The sequence below is a fragment of the Leuresthes tenuis genome, unplaced genomic scaffold (genome assembly GCF_036924035.1).
Source record: "Leuresthes tenuis unplaced genomic scaffold, fLeuTen1.0.hap1 SCAF_3, whole genome shotgun sequence".
NCBI classification, from domain to species: Eukaryota; Metazoa; Chordata; class Actinopteri; order Atheriniformes; family Atherinopsidae; genus Leuresthes; species Leuresthes tenuis.
In genome coordinates, this window is record NW_027325357.1 from 23946875 (window position 1) to 23965340 (window position 18466).

The 18466-nt window shown below is 45.6% G+C and overlaps 2 protein-coding genes across 2 annotated transcripts in view; one reads left to right on the forward strand and one right to left on the reverse strand.

Moving 5' to 3' along the window:
* Positions 1–6520, forward strand: part of slc25a26 (solute carrier family 25 member 26) — a 50165-nt gene extending 43645 nt beyond the window's left edge. Inside the window, exon 10 of the mRNA XM_072383193.1 lies at positions 6126–6520. Within this exon, the coding sequence (XP_072239294.1) occupies positions 6126–6222 (97 nt within the window). The 3' untranslated portion in view covers positions 6223–6520. The remainder of the gene's footprint in view (positions 1–6125) is intronic.
* A 2693-nt stretch (positions 6521–9213) lies between these two features.
* The window catches only part of lrig1 (leucine-rich repeats and immunoglobulin-like domains 1), a 30996-nt gene continuing 21743 nt past the window's right edge, over positions 9214–18466 (reverse strand). Inside the window, exons 9-18 of the mRNA XM_072382674.1 lie at positions 17144–17224; positions 15398–15469; positions 14895–14966; positions 14510–14673; positions 14023–14376; positions 13192–13473; positions 11285–11725; positions 11061–11192; positions 10643–10930; positions 9214–10076 (exon numbers count right to left, since the gene is read on the reverse strand). Coding sequence (XP_072238775.1) covers positions 9886–10076; positions 10643–10930; positions 11061–11192; positions 11285–11725; positions 13192–13473; positions 14023–14376; positions 14510–14673; positions 14895–14966; positions 15398–15469; positions 17144–17224 — 2077 coding nt within the window. The 3' untranslated portion in view covers positions 9214–9885. The remainder of the gene's footprint in view (positions 10077–10642; positions 10931–11060; positions 11193–11284; positions 11726–13191; positions 13474–14022; positions 14377–14509; positions 14674–14894; positions 14967–15397; positions 15470–17143; positions 17225–18466) is intronic.

An 18466-nucleotide genomic window follows, 5' to 3' on the forward strand; every position in this document is an offset into this window, starting at 1 on the left:
TGAGTTTTAGCTGAGACATCCCTCAGCTGGGTGAGAGCTGACCTTTCAGTAAAGTGAACCTGTCTCTTGCTTCATTACAATTGAAAGAACAATGAATGTTATTGAATGAAGCAAATTCTTGAGGAAAACCTGTTTCAGTCCTCTAGAAAATTGAGACTGAAATGGAGGTCCACCTTTCAGAATGAAGGTGGCCCCATAAGCACGCTGCTAAAACGAGACTCGGGTGTTTCATGGGGAAACATTTAAATGTCTTGTAATAGTCTAGTCCTTGAAGCTTAAAGAAACCTTTTTTAATATACTTTTTTTTTTTAGGAATGAGCTAAAATCCCAGTTCACAGAGATACCCAAAGAGACGTTCAGCTGTAATTGCTAAACTATTGAGTTAGGGGTTGCAGTAGTGTGTTGATCAAATAATGCAAATGTCTGAAAATCAATTTTTATTGCAGGTTGTGTTGTAAAAGAAAAACAAAACTCCAAAGGGGAATAATACTTCTGTGTTAGGTCAACAATAGAGATCTATGACACAGAGACTACTTTGAAAGAAAGTAGCTGTGTTGCTGTTGAGAAGAGTTCTTTTACAACCGTGTCGTTGTCGTACCTTTTCACCCATCTATTGTTGTGTGAATTTAGTCAGACCACCCCTCCAAAGTGAATGTACGACCCTGATTCTCGAAAAGTCGGGGCGCTGTGAACGTTTTACTATTACTATTGTTCGATATAGAATTCTAGCTCCTCAACAGTCCAGGATCTTCTCTCTTGTATTTTGTGTTTCATGTTTTCTGTTGTGAAAGCTCTCGACTGAGGGCAGGTCAGCCCAGCACCTGGACTCTTCTACTAACAAGCCATGCTGTTGGAATAGATGCAGTATGCCGTTTATCACTGTCTTGCTAAAATATTCAGGCCTTGCCTGAAAAGGAGTGGAGCATATGTTGCTCTAAAACCTGCACATACCTTTCATTGATGCTGCCTTTCCAGATGTGTAAGTTCCCAGTTCCGTAGGCACTAATACTCCCCCATACTTTCAGAGATGCAGGCTTTTGAACTGAGCGCTAACAACAAACTGGATGTTCCCACTCGTGTTTAGTCTTAAGGATGCTTTGTCCACGATTTCCAAAGACAAATTTCAAGTTTGGCCACAGAACCGTTTTCCACTTTGCCGCAGTACATTTTAAATGAGCGTTGGCTCAGAGAAGACAGCAGGTGAACTGTGTTCACAGTCAGTGATTTCTGGAAGTGTTCCTGAGCCCAAACAGAGATTTCTCTGACAGAATGATGCCTGTTTTTAATGTAGTGCTGCCTGAGGGCCTGAAGATCGTGCGGATCCAATACTGATTTTCAACCGTGCCCTTGCATGTCTCCAGGTTCTCCGAATCTTTTTTTCACCATATTATTTACTATTGATGGTGGAATATGCAGTATTTTGCAGTTTAATGTTGAGGAACATTATTCTAACAATTGCTCAACAATTTGTAGGCATGATTATTTGCAGAATGCTGAATCTCTGCCCATCTTTACCTCGGAGAGACTTTGCTCTTTTTATACCCAATCATGTTACTGATGTGTTGCCAATTAACTTAGTGAGTTACTGCATTTTCCTCCAGTTTTTTATAGATGCATTGCGGCCTCGAAATTCAAGATGAACTCATAATGTCCATGAAATAGTAAAATGTCTCACTCTCACTTGTTGTCTGTGTTCTGTTGCGCATTCTGATTTTATTTCAAGACAAAGTTAATCTACAGAAGTTTAAGTTGGTCTCTTTTCTGCATGTTTCCTATGAGAAATGAGGGCTTTTTTTATACCATACTCTTAAAGCAGCAACCAAAAACACATTATTTGAAGATTATTTTGTCTCTCTCTTTTTCAGCGACACCAACAGTCTTTTTCAGCCCTAAACTGCAACCAGTTTGTGTTTTCTAGGCTCACAACTAGTCTTTCATACTTTTCTTGAGACTATATTTAGTTTGATTCCTCAGGAGAGGGGATTGGCCGACAACAGAGGGATGACAGGCCTCTGTGACTTGCCAGGCTGTGATGTCAGAGTGAGTCAGGGCACTCGGGGGAACAAAAGAGAATATTTGAGCTCCGGCTGTGCTCTGACATCTCAAGAGTCCACAGGTGGGCCTGATCCCAGACAGGAAATGTATCACCAGTGGAGAACTGAGACAAAACAAGAGCTCTGAGTTTAAAATTAGTTCAGTCCTCACACTTAGGCGTTGCATGATCAACACGACTGATAGGAACCTGTTGAGACTTGTGTTGTTTTCTTGTATTTTTTGGCTTTCTTTATTCTGTAACTGGGTTTTGTTTCAATTTGGATTGTGTTTACTAATGTGTACTGTTCACTTCTTAACCAGATCAGTCCTGTGTCCTCAGCAGACAGTAATAGATAGCTGTGATGAAATGGAAAGAGCTCTTCGAAGGGCAGGACATCAGGCTCTGACTAGTGTTTCCATGTTTATTTGGACCATTTACAAAAGTTCATGCCTAGCTAATCACACAAGCATACACCCACTTTTCATGTTGCGCACACCAACAAAACGTGAAACCATGCACCGCTAGCGCATCTCTTGAAAACAACCAGACCGTCGAGAAAGACGTAATGAGAGAAAAGGGCGCTTCTGTTTAGTCTGTTGGATCGATGGATTGCAAAAGAAAAGTAAATTGTGGCTGATATAATTAAAATACATCTTGAAGGAACCATAACTGTATGTCTTTAGAAAAGGTTCTGTCAGTCCTCAGGTTTGTTTAAGTTTCTCATATTATAGTGCAAGAACTGTGACCTACTGATGACAAAAGAGGAAAATTGGGAATGTCAAATTTACTGGGATTCAACCTCTGGGGACATTGAATGTGTACATAACACATATTGGATTATTTCTATCTAGACTGAAGTACTAATAGAATAACACTGTCACACTGGAGCTAAAAAAAAAACCTTCTTGTTCCCTTTAAACTGGTAATTAACTTGATATGGGGTACTGAAAATGCATCTATTGGTGAAATGACAACAAACTTGGTCCAGCCTAACGCATTTTAACCCCATGCAATTGAAAAGGTGCTGCTGTAAGTCTAAAATTAAAGGTTAAACAAATGGCACACCTCTCAGATTATCCATTAGATTTACAGGTGCATTTATTCTTTTCTCTGAAAATTTGATTGCTGAAAAATGTGACGCTTAAACACAGAGCTGCCCTGCCCAAGTGGCCCCAATGTTGTACGGTCTTGAGAACTTGTACATTTTTATGTACTCATTGATTTTTCTTTTTTTACTCAGAAAGGTTCTTGAGAGCTGAAGAAATCAAAGTACATTGTTGCAATATTTTGAAAGTTGTGTGTAAATTGAAATGAGAAACATAAGTACTTCCACACCCACGCAGATGATGAATGCAGACAGACATTTTGTGTGCGTAGACAGTTTTTTTTGTGCTTTCTTTTAAAACACACACATCCACAAGCACACGTTATTCTTCATCCGTCACATCTGGCCGGGACTAGGCCAGACCATGTGAGCGTGGGGGCGTATTGGCAGACAGAAGGTGTCGGTAGGCAAATACACAGCAAGGGAAAGTGGGGAAAATAAAAGGAGAGACGAAGGAACGAATGGGCCAAAGTGAACATGTGTTTGAGAAGTGGATGACTTAGCAAGGGAAGGAGATAGAGGAGAAATCCCCAAACAAGTAAGCCAGCTGAGGGGGGCCGTCGGATGGATGGACGGCAGACAGACATGTGTGGATGTCATCTGGCCATCAGTCAAGCACAGAGAGAGAGAAAAAGAGGAGGGATGAGAGCTCAAGGGAGGACTCAGGGTGGGGGCTTGAGACCTAATCCCAAAAACAGCTGTGTATAGCAAGAGGAGGGTGGGTGGCTTGAATCTTGGGAGATGGGCGCTCTCTCATGGCCCATATCATCCTCTGACCCCCACAACGTCAACAGCTTCTTGTTGGACCCCAACTAAGGCCCCATTTGTGTAAGGGCTCCACAAAAAAAACAAGGACTCGAGTTTAACCCATTCCCAATGGCCCTTTGCACCAGAACACAATACCTTACTTCTACATAGAAGCCATAAATCTATGAATCTGTCGAGTGGTGGAGCGATACTCGATACAGTATGAGTTAATTGGAGATATTAAAACGGCAGTAGGGAACCTTCAGAGAAATGAGCTTGTATTTTGAAGTATATCTGAAGATCTGATTTTTAAGAACAGGGGTTCTGTGCAGGGGGTTCTGGAGATGATGCGGATAGCAAGATTCCGGACCAGTTGAAGTTAATAGAGGAGGTTTTGGGGTAAGCCGTATAAGATCACAGTAATCAAGGCAAGATGTGACAAGAGCATTAACCAGACAGGTGGTGCTGTTGGAGGTCGATTTTTACGGAGGTGGAAGTAAGCAGACCGGGTGATGTTTTTTATGTGGGCAGTAAAGGAGAGAGTGCTATCGAGGGAGACACCCAGATAGGAGGGATGAAAATAAGAGTTTATTGATGGGTAAAGGGAAAACTGCTAGATTTGAGTAGGAGAGTGTAGGATGGATGCCAACAAGAAGAAATTCAGTTTTATTTTCATTAAGTTTGAGAAAAGTATGGGATATTCTGTAAACGGTCAAGGAGGGAAGAGTCAGAAAGCGTGGTGTTTGGCATATAGGATAGGTAGTGTTGGGTGTCGTCTGCATAACAATGGAAATGGATACCGTGCTTTCTGAAATATTGCCTAGAGGGAGAAAGTAGATGATGAAAAGGAAGGGGCTCCAGGACAGAGCCCTGGATCACACCCCTGCTGACTGACGAGGGTTGGGAATGGTGGTTCTTGAACTGAATGAAGTGGGTACGGACAGAAGGATATGAAGTAAACCAGGAGAAAACTATATTGGTTAAACCAAGAGAAGCTAAACTGTTAAGAAGAGTATGGTGTGAGATGGTGTCAAAAGCTGTGATAAGGTCAAGAAGAATGAGAATAGAGAGAAGACCAGAATCTGCTGCCATTAAAAGGCAATTTGTGATTTTCATCAGAGCTGTTTCTGTGCTATGTAATGGACGGAAACCAGACTGAAACTGTATATAGAGATCATTATTATTATTAGTCAGATGATGGTGAACCTGTAAAGCTACTATTTTAGCTACTATTACTTGGTTTCTTTGAAAAAAAAAATGGGGGTCAAAGTCAAATCGACTTAAAAATGTGAGCTTAATAATGAGTATTTCAGTATTTCTCTTTTATAAATCTCAATCTAATTTCCACTTCTGTTTATAGCCATTAATTACATATGGGTGCTTCCCTAATCAACACTTAATTTGCACCACAGTATAGATAAGTGCGGCTTCACCATTTATTAATACTGAGACAACAGCGGTTCAAGAGGAAATCTGTTTCATTTGGTGATCTCAGTTCTATAATCAAAAACAGCTGAACTGGAAAAAAAGTGACAAGTGAGCAACTCTGCAAGTTCAGAGCAAATACCCTGCAGCGGTTAGGGGCGGGGGGGGTTGGTGGATCATAAACCAGAGGCCAAAACATCCATCAGCTCACACATCACATCAGGGCTACGGCGTAGGATCGGAAACTCCTGCTTTATGTGCAACAGATAAACTCTGCCTTCACAGTATACAGTCTTGTTTGGAGACGATCAAGAGGAAGACACAGATGGAACGTGGTGTGTCTCTTGTCTTCTTAACCAGCCCTGTGGAAGTCTTTAAGCCAGTCTTGGGCCAGAAAATCAGAACAATTTCTAAATACTCATATTCTTTTTAAACTTTTATTAGAGAGGTCTTTAACAGCTATTATACACGACGCACCACTTCGGTTACAATTACTGTAAATTTGAGTGTGCTGAGAAATAAAAATCACTTTCTTACTAAAAAGCTCAGTGTAATCGTCTGTTGTTTTTGTTGTCTGGTCTTATCAGGGTTGTTATTATTACCATGAAAGTGTGTTTTCTGACTTCAAGTTCATGCTAAACGAGAGCAAGGATATCGCTGGTTGTCATGGCATCTGTCGCCTCACTCTGTGGTTACTGATGGTCCAAAAACACAATTTGCAGAGAAACACTGTATATCAGAAAAGTTGCGGGTTGTCACACAGGGTGAAGAGTTTAGATTCCAACACATTTTCACTTCCCTGTTTCTCTGCAGTCTGTTTGCAGGCAGCATACCAAGGGTGGCCTTCATCAGCGTGGGTGGTTTTATCTTCCTGGGAGCCTACGAGAAGGTCCGTCGCACTTTGCTATAGCAGGAAGTCCTCGCTGACTGTCCTGAGCTCTGAACTGGTGGAGGAACCGCAGGGAAAGCGTCTCTTCAAGTAGCACCCCGGTCCCCTGCAGGCGGTCCCTGTGCGTCCGTGCAGCCGGGCCCCGAGAAGCACGCCGCCGCCAGAGTCATCATGGTTGTGCACGGGTCTGACTGCATTACCCAGGGTGCTGCATTCCAGCTCATTAGCGCCCTGTGGGGTTAAGTGTACAAATCGCTTCTGTCGCAGCAATAGTGGTTTGTTGAAATTTAGCTGTGAGCCTACAGTATTTATGTGTGAGTTCTGGAAATAAAGATTGTCTCTTGATATGCTTTGACTGAAATTTGGTGGTTTCTTTCTCTCCCTGTGGAACCCTCCTCGGTTTATTGTTCTTTTTTTTTTACTGTTTTATCCATTTCTTCTCTCTATTAATCCGAGCCACCTGCGTGTAAGACCCACCGGGGAGATGCAGCAATATGTCACCATTGTTACATTCCCTCTAGAGCAAAACTGACCTCATCCACCTGCAAGAGCCTCTTTTTTTTTCTTTTAAAGTTTCCTTTAACAATAGAGCACTTTGTTAAATGAACAAGGCTGTGGGTTTATTTAAAAGCTCAGGTGTTCTGAACAAGCTTCTTCATTACAGCTTGGGGTGTGCCTGTCATGACTTTATTATGTTCTTTTTTTTTTTTTTAACATGACTGGACAAGCTTATCCGGTTATGCACTTTTGTATTTTTATCTTTCTGCCTTGATTGTTGCTTGTAGATGTCTCGTTTGGTTTGATTTTCATGGTTGATGATCTGACACAAAGGAGGGTTGTTTACGCAGATTCTCAAAAAAACTTCTTGGTTGTGCTGTTAAATTCTAACATTTTACTCAGTGATAGTCAGATTGTGTTAAAGATAAAGGTACGTTGATGGCTACTATGTGCTGTATAAAGCTCATGCACTTTGCTGCGTTCATGTTTGGTTTCTTAGGAAAAAATTTCTCAAAAGTTTTGGATAAATCATTGAATTGGCAAAGATTAGTTTCCATATCGTGTAACGGAAGCAAACACATACCATTAAGGGTTTAATATGCAAAAATTCTCCAGGTTTAATTCACCAATAACATGTTGTAGATCGTTTTTTTGTTCTTGTGGCTCCTGTAAAAGGTTGACTTGTTAGCCAAATGTGCCAAAGGTTTTCCACTCCCCGTTCATGCTGTTCAGATTACCAAATTACTGTTCTACGTCTTAGTTATCAAAGGGAGATATAAGATGAACAGTCGAGGTGCGGTATCGATGCGTTTTCAGCGAGTTACACAGTAGTTGGTGTAGAGCTCAGGGCTTGGTACATCCTGTGTGCACGCGGAGACGAATGGCCTCACAGGTGGGACTATGTCATCCTGCATGTCACTAGACTGTTGAACAACAACGGCCGATGTGCGATTGGTGGAGTCACCGGCCAGGGTCATGTCAATCATCTGGTGACAAACTTCCATCTGGAATGCACATTTTGACCCTGAGTCAGCCTTGAGTCAATAGCAAATATTTTAAACAGCCCACAGAAGGGGAAAAAAATGCTTGCTGTCTTTGGAGCTGCAAGGAGCCAGGAGACATTCCTGGTTGGAAGATTAGCCGTGTGTGTATGTGATCCAGGCACTTTGCCGCTTTGAAGATCAAAGTCCCTGGGTTTCATGTCGTAGTGCATGCTCCATTTGAATTGATGGCTTCTCCATAACCACCATGACAAGAGATCAGCTTCGAAATGCTAACTCAGCTGGTTGCGATGCTTGCTGTAACAGAAACATCCGCTCCCTCTGTTTTTACAAGTGAGAAAACAGGCACAACACTGGTAAGTAATAGCAAAATGTGATTTTTTTTATTAGACACTTCAATGCCATGTTAGACACTTCACTGTTTTAGCTTTGACATTGGTACAACAGTTTCAGACAGTTTGCTTCAATAAATTAGTCTTAGAACATGAACTGCGCCTCGCTCCCTCTTGTCCCTTTAGCCTGCTCCTCTTGGGTCACTCTTACATGCAGGTGAAACCCGTCTCTGATAGGTGCAATCAGGTGTAAGGAGAGCCGGGTGTCCTCAGCCTTACCTCGCTGGGACCGCCGGTTACAGAGCACAGTTCAGACCAGGGGAAACGCAGGCATACCTTAAACAATGGAACTACTCCGACTGAGCCTGACCCAGTGTATCCAGGGACTGCGACATTCTGGGGGAGTGCCTGACTGCATTAATCCTGGTTTGGTTAGAGCACATTTCACAAGATTCCCCAACTGCTCACGTTACCTCATACATGAAACGCAACTGAAGTGTAGTGATGGTGGAACTGAGGTGGAATACTGGCCATTTGCTTCCAAATGCACAACAAAGGCTGTTGTTGCATATTACAGCAGTATAACACAATGACACATCATTTCCCCCCATCTTTCCTATACTCAAAAGAATAACTGATTAGGCCAATAAAATGTAAGTGCTCAAGAGCACAAGCTTGCAGCTTTAATTGTGAATGTGACCAAGAATGTTACACAGAGATTATCGACTTTTACTGCATTCACATAACAGCTGTTGGCTGATGTTTCTCTTCATTTGGTTGCAAACATGTTCCAATGTCACTTTGAGGACCTTAATTTCAATAAGAGAAGCATTTATCCCAAGTTGGTCAGAGCAAACGGCTTTTTGCAGTATTGTCTAAGGGTGGAAGAGTCTTCAGTGGGTACAGCGCGCACAGTTGATGTCGACTGTGTCAAAGTGTGTGGAAGGTTCCTGCATTCCCGTTGGCAGATGATGTGAACAACATCTGCTTGTTCATGAAGTGAGTATTAAAAAGTGCTTTAACTCGACTGCCTGCAAACGCCCCACTTGGCGCCATCTTACGTACCAAAGTAATTCAGATCAAAGCTCAGCCTTCAAACAACCAACAATGCACGTGAATTATGTTTCTGTGAGGCCATAGATGGTGCCGTTTGTCTCAAAAGGAAAAAAAAAACCAACACATTCAAGTGCAACCGAGTGTTTTGTTTGCTATAAAAAGTGTACCGGTATCTCTCACATAAAATGTCTCTTAATATACGCTATTACAGGTTTGAGTTTTCTTTGATCATGCAATAAGGCACTGCAGCTGAATGTTGGTAAAAGCTGAAAAAAACGCTGTTTTCTTCCCCTAAGAAAAATAAAAATATCATCACTCCTTTTCTTTGTCATGCACATATATTCAAACACTCTTTTGTAAAAGATATATAATATATAAGAAAACTCTTATGTACAGTCAAAAGTCCCCCCCCCCCCCTGCACATACTTACACTGTACAAGATTCCCTACATTTACATGCTTCAAATGTAAGTCACATTTTTTGGAGCTCGACTTTCTTTTTTTCTTTCTTCTTTTTTTTCTTTTTTAACTGGTCACCTCCCAAATGAAGGTTTTAAACTATATACAGCCGATACGCTCAGATGGGACGCCACCCACACAAGCTCCACCTTCAAACTCCGGATGCTCTCCCTGCCCCGTACCTTTCCTCCTCCCGTCAGTCCAGATCCAGGAGGTTCGGAACCTTTCCCCCTCCATATGAGGTAGCAGTTTATTTCCCAGTGCAAAGAAAAAAAAACAACTAAACGAACAAAGGAAAAAAAAAAACAAGTCCACATTTTGGGCTGAATTCAGTGCCTGCTAGTCGCTGGCTCTCCTCAGAGGGGCGCTCTCATTCTGAGAGGCTCTGAGGGTGTGTCCATTAGGCAGCAGAGTCTGCCTGAGCTCAGGCTCACAGTCAGTGTCCAGACATCCGTGGCCCAGCTTCACTGGCTTGTGGAAGGAGTCCTCCGGTGATGGCGCGCTCGCCAGCGTCTGTCCCACTCTGCGTGCTGATGAACAAAGAAAAGAAGGTGGTAGAGTGTGACGACGTGACATGTATATTCACAAATACACATTCAGCTTCAGGAAAATGACGTGGTGGAATGTGCATAGAGCTGTGTTGACATGTGGAGGTGACTAAGAATTGGTATTTGAAGGCCAAGTCTGCTCATATTGCTCCTTTCTACAGGAGCTAAATCCCAGAGCAGGCCTGGGCGTGTATCTGAGGTGGTTTGGCAGCAGCGAAGGCTCTGTGCTCCTTTCAGTGTTTTCGCAGAGATATATCCTGAGTGGCTCTGGGCTTGCAACAATGATACGCTGTCAGATGTAGGGGGAAGACAATCAATCAGCAATCACGTTGAAAAGAATTCGCCTTGACAAGAACTTGCAAACTGCGGACAGTTTCTCATGGTATCACCTGATAAAAGTGATAGTCCTTTGGGAGAGAGCAAGGCTTGAAGAAGGTGTACTGGATAAATGGGTTAAAGATGCAGGAATCTGTTCTGGACCCGAACACTGTTGACTTTCGTGCAAGCAATAGAACTGCATTTCAACTCGCTACACACACCAACCTTACCTTTTCTATCGTCTTGGTTCAGCTGTATCGTATTGTGGTTTTTTGGAAACGTGGATCCTTGAGTGTCCTTTCGGATGCCGTAGGGAGTCCCGTTGCAGAGCGGAGCTGTATGCAACTCCGTGTCATGCTGCTCCCCTGGGTAACAGTGAGAGTAGGGTGGGGGAACGCACTGCTGCTGGTACTCTACCCCTGAAGAGGGGCCGAACCCGTGGGTCAGGTAGTCGGGATCTTTGGAGTAGCTGTTGCCAGTCTCCATACAATCTGTGCACACTACTGCGCCATCAAAACCTGCAGGGTGAGCGGTAAATAAATCAATGAAAGGCACATCTGCGCAACAAAACTGTGGTTAGGGTTTGTTTGCATTGTTTCTGACAATGAGCGAGACACCAGAGGCTGCAGCGTAATGAAAGTCCGGTACCTGTGGTGTCTACGTGTCCGTTAGGCTGAGGACCGCCGCCAGCCTCCACACGGATGCACACATCCTGCCGCTCAGACAGAGTGCCCTGGGAGGACAGGTAGCTGGGTACATCTAGAGGCACAATCGTCTCATCTGGGAAGGCAAAAGAGCCAGAACTGAGATTGGAGCCCAAACAGTAGGTTAACTGATCAGTTAATGCACAGATTCTGCAGATCTAAACTCACCTGTGTTGGTCACGCTGCACTCCTCGCTCTTTTTCCTGGTCTGGTAGATGATGCACACCCACACCAGCGATGTCACCACAATGCTTGTGACCACAGCAATAACAATGATGCCTATGGTGACCGTGTTGGGTCCAGCCGGCAAGTCGCAGGGGCTCCTGTCACGAAGTCCGATCACCTCCAGCTGGCTGTGAGCGCGCTCCGTGCCAAGCGTGTTGGACATGACGCAGGTGTAGCGGCCGGCGTCCTCCAGCGAGGCCGAGCTGATGACCAGCAGCTGGTTGCCGGGGGTGAAGTGATGCCTTTCGGAGGGGCGCAGCGGCTGGTCGTTGCGCAGCCAGGTGATGCGGGGAGGCGGGCTGCCGAGGGCTTTACACTGCAGTGCCACCGTGTCCCCGACCGCGACGCTGCGGTCCTTCAGGTCCTGGACCAGGTAGGGTGTTTCTGTGGAGCAGTGGAGTGTTACGTTTCTCAAAAAAAGCCAGAAAGCTGCTGGATTCCTGGGCTTGGTCATCATTCCTGCTACAGCATAAAAGTTTCAGGTTGCTGCTTTAGCTGCGTTTGCTCACACGGTCGATTGTTCACCCCATTAACTGCAGACTCTACTCGACACTGAGCCTGAACCGATGTTCTGAGTTTGATGACAAAACCACTAAAAGCTTATCTCACGATGACAGCCTCATTCAACAATGTTATTTATACGTCTGAGGTCATATCTGTGATGCTGATCAATTTTGACATCGGTTAACTTTTTATCGCAACATACTTGCAAGATTTCTTTAGGGGCCGAATCCTCTCTGAAACAATGTTTTCAGTGTTTCCCTGAGAAACTTTGCATTCTGTTGAATGGGGCACATTGAAGTGAATGAGTGAGTGTGTGTGTGTGTGTGTGTGTGTGTGAGAGGGTTGGCCTCTCAGACTGAGCACTTCCCCTCACAGTGGGACATACACAGATTAAGAGATCTCACTTAACCCACTTCAGTTGGCCTTCTCTCTTCTATCAATCCTTTCTCCCTCTCCATCAGTCCCGCCCCTCACCTCCTTCTTTTCTCTAAATCCCCGCCCCTCCCCCCCTTTCACTCCACTGTTCCAGTTCTTCTTTGGCTCCCATTTTTCTCCCTCACCTCTCTTTTCCAGACAGGGGCCCCTCAACTGCAGCCATGCCCCCCTCCACCCCCCCTCCACTTCTCTGTCTTTCAAAGCCAAACATCACAGATTCAGGATGGCTGCGTGCTCCAATATATTACATTGCTGAGTGGATTAGCACCCCGCCTGAACTGTAGAGAAGTCGCCTGCAAGTCACCCAGCATGCAAATGTGTCACTAACTCAAATCCACCAGTGTGACCGAGTTAAATATAGAAAACCGTTGCTTCAGACTTCTTTAAGGGAGTTTAATGCTTGTAACCCCTCCTCCTAGAATTTTTTTAAAAGCTCTGTCCAACAAGGGGTGATTTTGCTCAGTTCAAAGACAGTGGACAAAGATGATCTATGTATTGAGATGGTCATAGGAGAGAGACTCTGTTTGGTTTGATTTAACAGTGTAAAACAGCCAATAAACTGGGAGCACTGAGGCCTGCAGTGAAGCAGCCATGGCTGTCCCTCCCACAGAGAGAGGAGAAGGGGGTGGGAATGCCTAACAAACACCCCTCTGTGAGTCCTCCCCTCACTCCCTCACCACCTCCACCCCCCTTTGACCCCTAACTGTGACCTCTGGCCCCTGACCTGCAGCACGGCCGCAGCTGCCGAGAAAAGAAAAATATAAAGCTTCTCATTCTGCAGCCCCGGGCTGACCAGTTCCCAACGGAGTGCCCAGCTATTTACAACTGCTCGTTTTTGAACATGTGGGAATATTATAAACACTGTGCTGCGTGTCGAGCTCGATCGAGAGACGGATATTCACAGCTCTTACCCAGTACGGTGAGGGTGGCGTTGGCAGAGACGGTGCCCGCTGTGTTTTTGGCAGTGCAGCTGTACACGCCCATGTCCTCGGGCTTTACGTCCGTGATAAAGAAAACGTCGTCGTCGGGCATGACGTGCATTCTGCGCTCACGGGCAGCAGGGAAATCCGTGCCGCCGTCCTTCTGCCAGGCGATCTGGGGCGCCGGGTGACCCTCTGCGGCGCACTCCAGCCGGGCGGTGTGGCCCGTTCGGATGGTGCTGTCCCTGGGAGTCTTCACGAAGGATGGCAGCACTGTGGATGAAGAATACACCAATTTCACCTACACATATTGACCAAATGCCAATTCTTTCAGAAATGCCCTCATTTACAGACATACGGTGCTTTTTTTTTTTTTTGTCTGCCAAAGAAACTAAACAGCAGTTGTTGAGGATTACAGATATACTCAATGACTTCTTCCAAACACATTTTCCCAGCTGCTGTTGGCATTCAGCCCCCGAGAACAACCGGCTAGATGTCCACATCTCAAATTCCTATTAGAAACTTTTTTCCATAAACATTTATATGCCAAGAGAAAAGAAAAAAAAAAGATTCTGTCAGAGAACAGACTAAGCAATAAGCAAGAGCTCAGATGGAGACTTCAGAGAGGAATCAACCTCAGAATATAGAAGTTCTACCTGCAAAAAGCAGAGTGACAGAAGAGATGACAAAAGATCACAAATATTCCTGCTTTACATGATTTTAGATTAGAACCACAATGACCTCCACTTCATGAACTCTCCACAAAGGTGAATATTTTCCTGTATATCTGCTTAGTAATTGCTGCCAAATCAAACAACATACCATTGACGATGACATGAGCTTTGGTGGAGTAAGTGGAGCCGAAGTGGTTGGTGATGATGCACTGGTAGCGCCCCTCGTGGGCAAAAGTGACACGCCGCAGGAGCAGGATGGTGGTGTACTCCATCACGCCTCCGCCTGTACCTGCCGCGTCAGGCGTCGCACCTTGGTGGTGAGCGTGCACGTGAGCGTAGTTCTCCATCTCAGCGTGGCGAAGCAGCTCCTGGTCCTTGCGCCACGCAAAAGTCATGGGGGATGAGCTGCTGCTCGCGGCCGTGCAGGTGAGACGCACGTCGCTGCCGAGAACCGTCACCGTGGTCTCCGGCTGGACGGTGATCTGGGGCTTGGGAAGGTCATCTAAAAGCAGGGAGGGGGGGAAAGTGGAAGAAAAAAGGAAAATGCAGCACAAAGAGTGAAGAGATTGCAATAAGAAGCCAAGTGATATGAAGTCAAACATCAGATAATCACTAAATTTACACGCATAACTCACCACACACAAAGCTGTTGGGTGGAGCCTCAAAGATGCTGGTGCCCTGCAGGCTGACCGGGTGGGCGCAGCTGGCATTGACACCGGCCTGCAGCCCGCGTGTCACCAACCAGCCGGGCAGCCACTGGAGCTGGCAGTCGCAGAGGAAACTGCTGCTCTGGATGAGACTACATGAGACATGAGGAGAGGACACTGGATCACTTCCACTGCATCTGTTGCTGAAAGTGCATTTCTGAGAGTGTGCAGACGCCAAAAGCTAAGAGGGACTGCGTTTTAATGTTCTCCAGTGGAGGCATGTGTGTGGGTGTGTGTCTTCTGCTGGCTGCTTCGCCTGGAGGTTTCACACATAAGTTCTGTGTATTTGTGGAAAAGCATCAACATAACTCACAGGCTTTTAAGGTTCTTCATCCTACTGAAGGCGTCGGGCTGGATGGAGCGAATAGCATTCTCCCCCAAGTTCCTGTTGGCACATTAGACTTTGTTTCATTACAGCTGAAACCACACACAGACTCCACCAAGAATCAGCCATGATGGAAATACCCAGGTCTGTATGTTCAAGAATACACGCCAGCTTTTCTGTCACTCCCTGCCCTCAATTTGACAAAGGCCTGTGAAAGAGCTTAAAGGAATTCCATTTCTTCAACACAGCTCACCATATGCTCAATAACTTAGTTCCTGCACAGGAAGAAAAAAAAAAAGGGCCAAGGCTGAGATTGTGCTCGCCTAACAAGAGAGAAGCAGCTGGGCGCCCGTCTTCTCCTTTTACAAAGACGCTATTAAATTGCTAGCAACCTACACTCTGCCAGCTCCTTTTGGCAATCTCCCCTCCCCACTTCCACCCCCACCTTCACACTCGACTCTCGTTCCGTTTCTCTCTTATGGGATACTCACAGGTGTTCCAGGGTCTCCAGGCCAGAGAAGGCTTTCTTGGCCACCGACTTGATCTTGTTTCCAAACAGAGTCCTGCCGTTCCAGAACACGAAGGGCGCCGATTGATGGGGAGAAAAGGGAGAGGAAGAAGGGGTGAGAAGAGAGAGCAAGACGGGGAGAGAAGCACAATTAACCCGGCTGAATCTGATAAGAATGAGGGGATTGGGGGGGTATTGGAAATCTGAACTGTGTGGAGATTAGTCAGGAGGAAGGGTGAGGGAGGCTGAATGGGGCTGCGGTGGGTGGCTCGGGGAGGGGACACCTGGGTTCTTTGCTGGGTTTTTTTTTTAAAGCACTTTTATCTTTATTAAACATTCATGACAATGATCAGGCATGGCTGTGTGTGTCATACACACACACATATACACAAAGTGCTTGTAAGGGCAAACATTCAATCATTTTGGCCCGTCAGGTCATGAAGTGAGATGTTTTTCCCTCCGAGTTGGGGTTTTGTTCCCTTCCTCCACCCTCTCCCTGCTGTAACCTCCTTCCCTGTTGTAGTCCTCACTTCACAGGAAGAGGAGACATGGCTGGCTGGCTCACAATGAGGACCCCAGTGTTTAAACTCATCCACATGTGCACACAAACAAATTGTCCTGTCAAAGGGATGACGAGTCAGCTCTTTTGCAAATTCTGCTTTGAAGGAATTTGGTTCAGCTAATAGTGCAAATTTAACTGGATAAAATCTGAACGTCAATCCAAAATGACTGCACTGACGAGCTTTAGGGAGCCCAGTATGTGTGGTAGACACTTTGATGTTCTCTGTTGTCCATGTCTTCTTCTTTTTTTTTCCCAGGGCTGGCTTTGCTGACTTTGGGATGTAGCAGGCTGCTTCCGCCAACACCATGGCAAAAGGGGCAGGGTCAGAGGGCGGGGCGTGTGAGCCGTTTGATGTTTGATGACTGAATACGGCCCTCAATTTCACCCTCTCTCAACTCCTAACAACAGAGAGTGGGAATGAGGGGCAGGAGGAGCGGAGGAGAAATAGAAGTAAGCCTATTGGGTAGCGAACCCCTGCCAGCTTGAAGAAAAGCCCTTTCTCTCCCTCTTTCTCTGGTTCTTTCTTTCAGTGCTGCTCACACTGGGAACCATCTTGGCTGGACATCATCTTTTCATCCTGCAGGTTGATGACTGCCGCTCGTTGCCAGAAACTTCACGCTCGCCGCAATTTCGCAACTCGCCAGCTTTTGACATTGAACCTTTTTTACTTGCCGTTTGACGACACTGATTAGTTATCATGAAAAATTCACTGGATCTCCTTTTTGAGCCATTATCAGCAGTGAGAACCCAGGTTGCTCATAAAGCTTCAGGGAAACAATAAAATCAGGAGATGAAAGCCAGATTCAAATGGAGAGGGAAAAAATACCTTCAGTGTTTTATGAGCAAGTATTTGGGAAAAAAAGAAGAAGAAGATGGGCCCTATAACTCATTATGAGCATTTGCTCTTCAAACTTAGTGTGTGTTCTTAAGGGAGCAGGTGTCTCAGGCCTCTGGACAGCCTAAACCCTTTGCTGGAAATGAAGGGTAAATATGGAGTTTGATGTAAACTTTTGTAAAACAGAAATATCTGGAAACTCACTTCTGTTTCTCTGTTTCTGAGGAAGAGCAGAAAGAACCCTAAATCGGTGGCAAGCCAAGACAGAGGCCTCAAAAGGGCCCGACAGAGTAAGAGAGGAGGAGGGAATTAAAATAAGGAGAGACACTCACAGCTTGTTGAGCTTGTCCAATCCAGAAAAGGCCCCGTTGGTGTCCTCTATTGTGCCCGAGATGTCGTTATGGTCCAGCTCCCTGTGGAGAAGGAGAGAAAAGAGGGGGATAAGAAAGATGGAAGGCGGGAGGAGACGAACAAGAACAGGGTCTGCCATCGCTGAAGAGTGTCACAGCCCTGGCAGAGGCTTTACTGGAAGTCACGGGCTAGCTCTTTGCCCACCGTCACCCCCCACCCCCCCATTGCACCTGGCCTTAAGAGCTCCTTCGCTGCTCTGCTCTGCCAACCAAGCGCATTCTTTCCTCAAAGGGTTGTTGAAGTGCATGTGAATGTGTGTGCAAGCGTGTTGAGGCAAACCCCAGCGCAGGGAAACATGTATAATTCATGATGGCATGGAGCGACCAACAAGAGCACAATGCCTAGTGAGAAGCCAGACAGTTGGTAATAATGGTGGCAGGTATGATACATCCAAGAGTCTTCATGGGGTTGGGGCCAGGCAAAAAGAGAGACTGGAATCAAATAAGTAAGAAAAAAAAGAGAGAGATGAAAGAGTTCTTTTACAGCGCATTAGGAGTTTCTGAAGCCTTCTTGAATGCATATGCATCCTCCTGTGAGGTACCCCTTCGGTGAAGTCATAGCTGAAGAGAACTCCTCCATTCTGAGAGGCGATCAAAAAGAAAAACAGAGTAGGAGAGCTCCTCTGAACCATTAACACTTTCTTCCAAACTTGACAAAAGCCTTTGAGGTTGATGGTCAGCTACACCCTCCACCGCCTCCACTCCTCCCTATTGCTTTCCAAGCATCTTTTATCCTCCTTTGGTTCTTTTCAGTCTCCACTGGCTGCTGTCTAGTTGGGACTCAACTGGGGCTGCCAATTTCCTACTCTTTCTGGCTGGCTGGATGTGAATGGCCATTGCCTTGTTAAAGTAAGGCCGGGGGTGGGGGCCGTGGAGCTGAGCGAGCGGGAATGGTGGAGGGGGCCCCGATGAGCCAACGACCCCCGTGGCCGAATTAGAGGGGCAGGCTGGCTTGTTTGGAGCTTTCACACCCTGATGCAGGCTCCAGCCCCATGCCAGCACAACCAGCAGCGCAAGCCCAATTAAAGCTCCCCCAGCTCTTTTTCAAGGCCCTGCCTATGCCTCTCCTCCCCTCCACTGATTAGATTAGGCCTGCCTCAAAGACAGAGAGCAGGAGTGATAAAGGAAAAGGAGAGGAAAATAAATCACGCAAAATAGGGACATAAATCAAACCTGTATTGTGGGATGACAAGCAAAGATGATGGAGAACACTTAGGATAACAAGGGAGAAGTAGTGGGCATTAC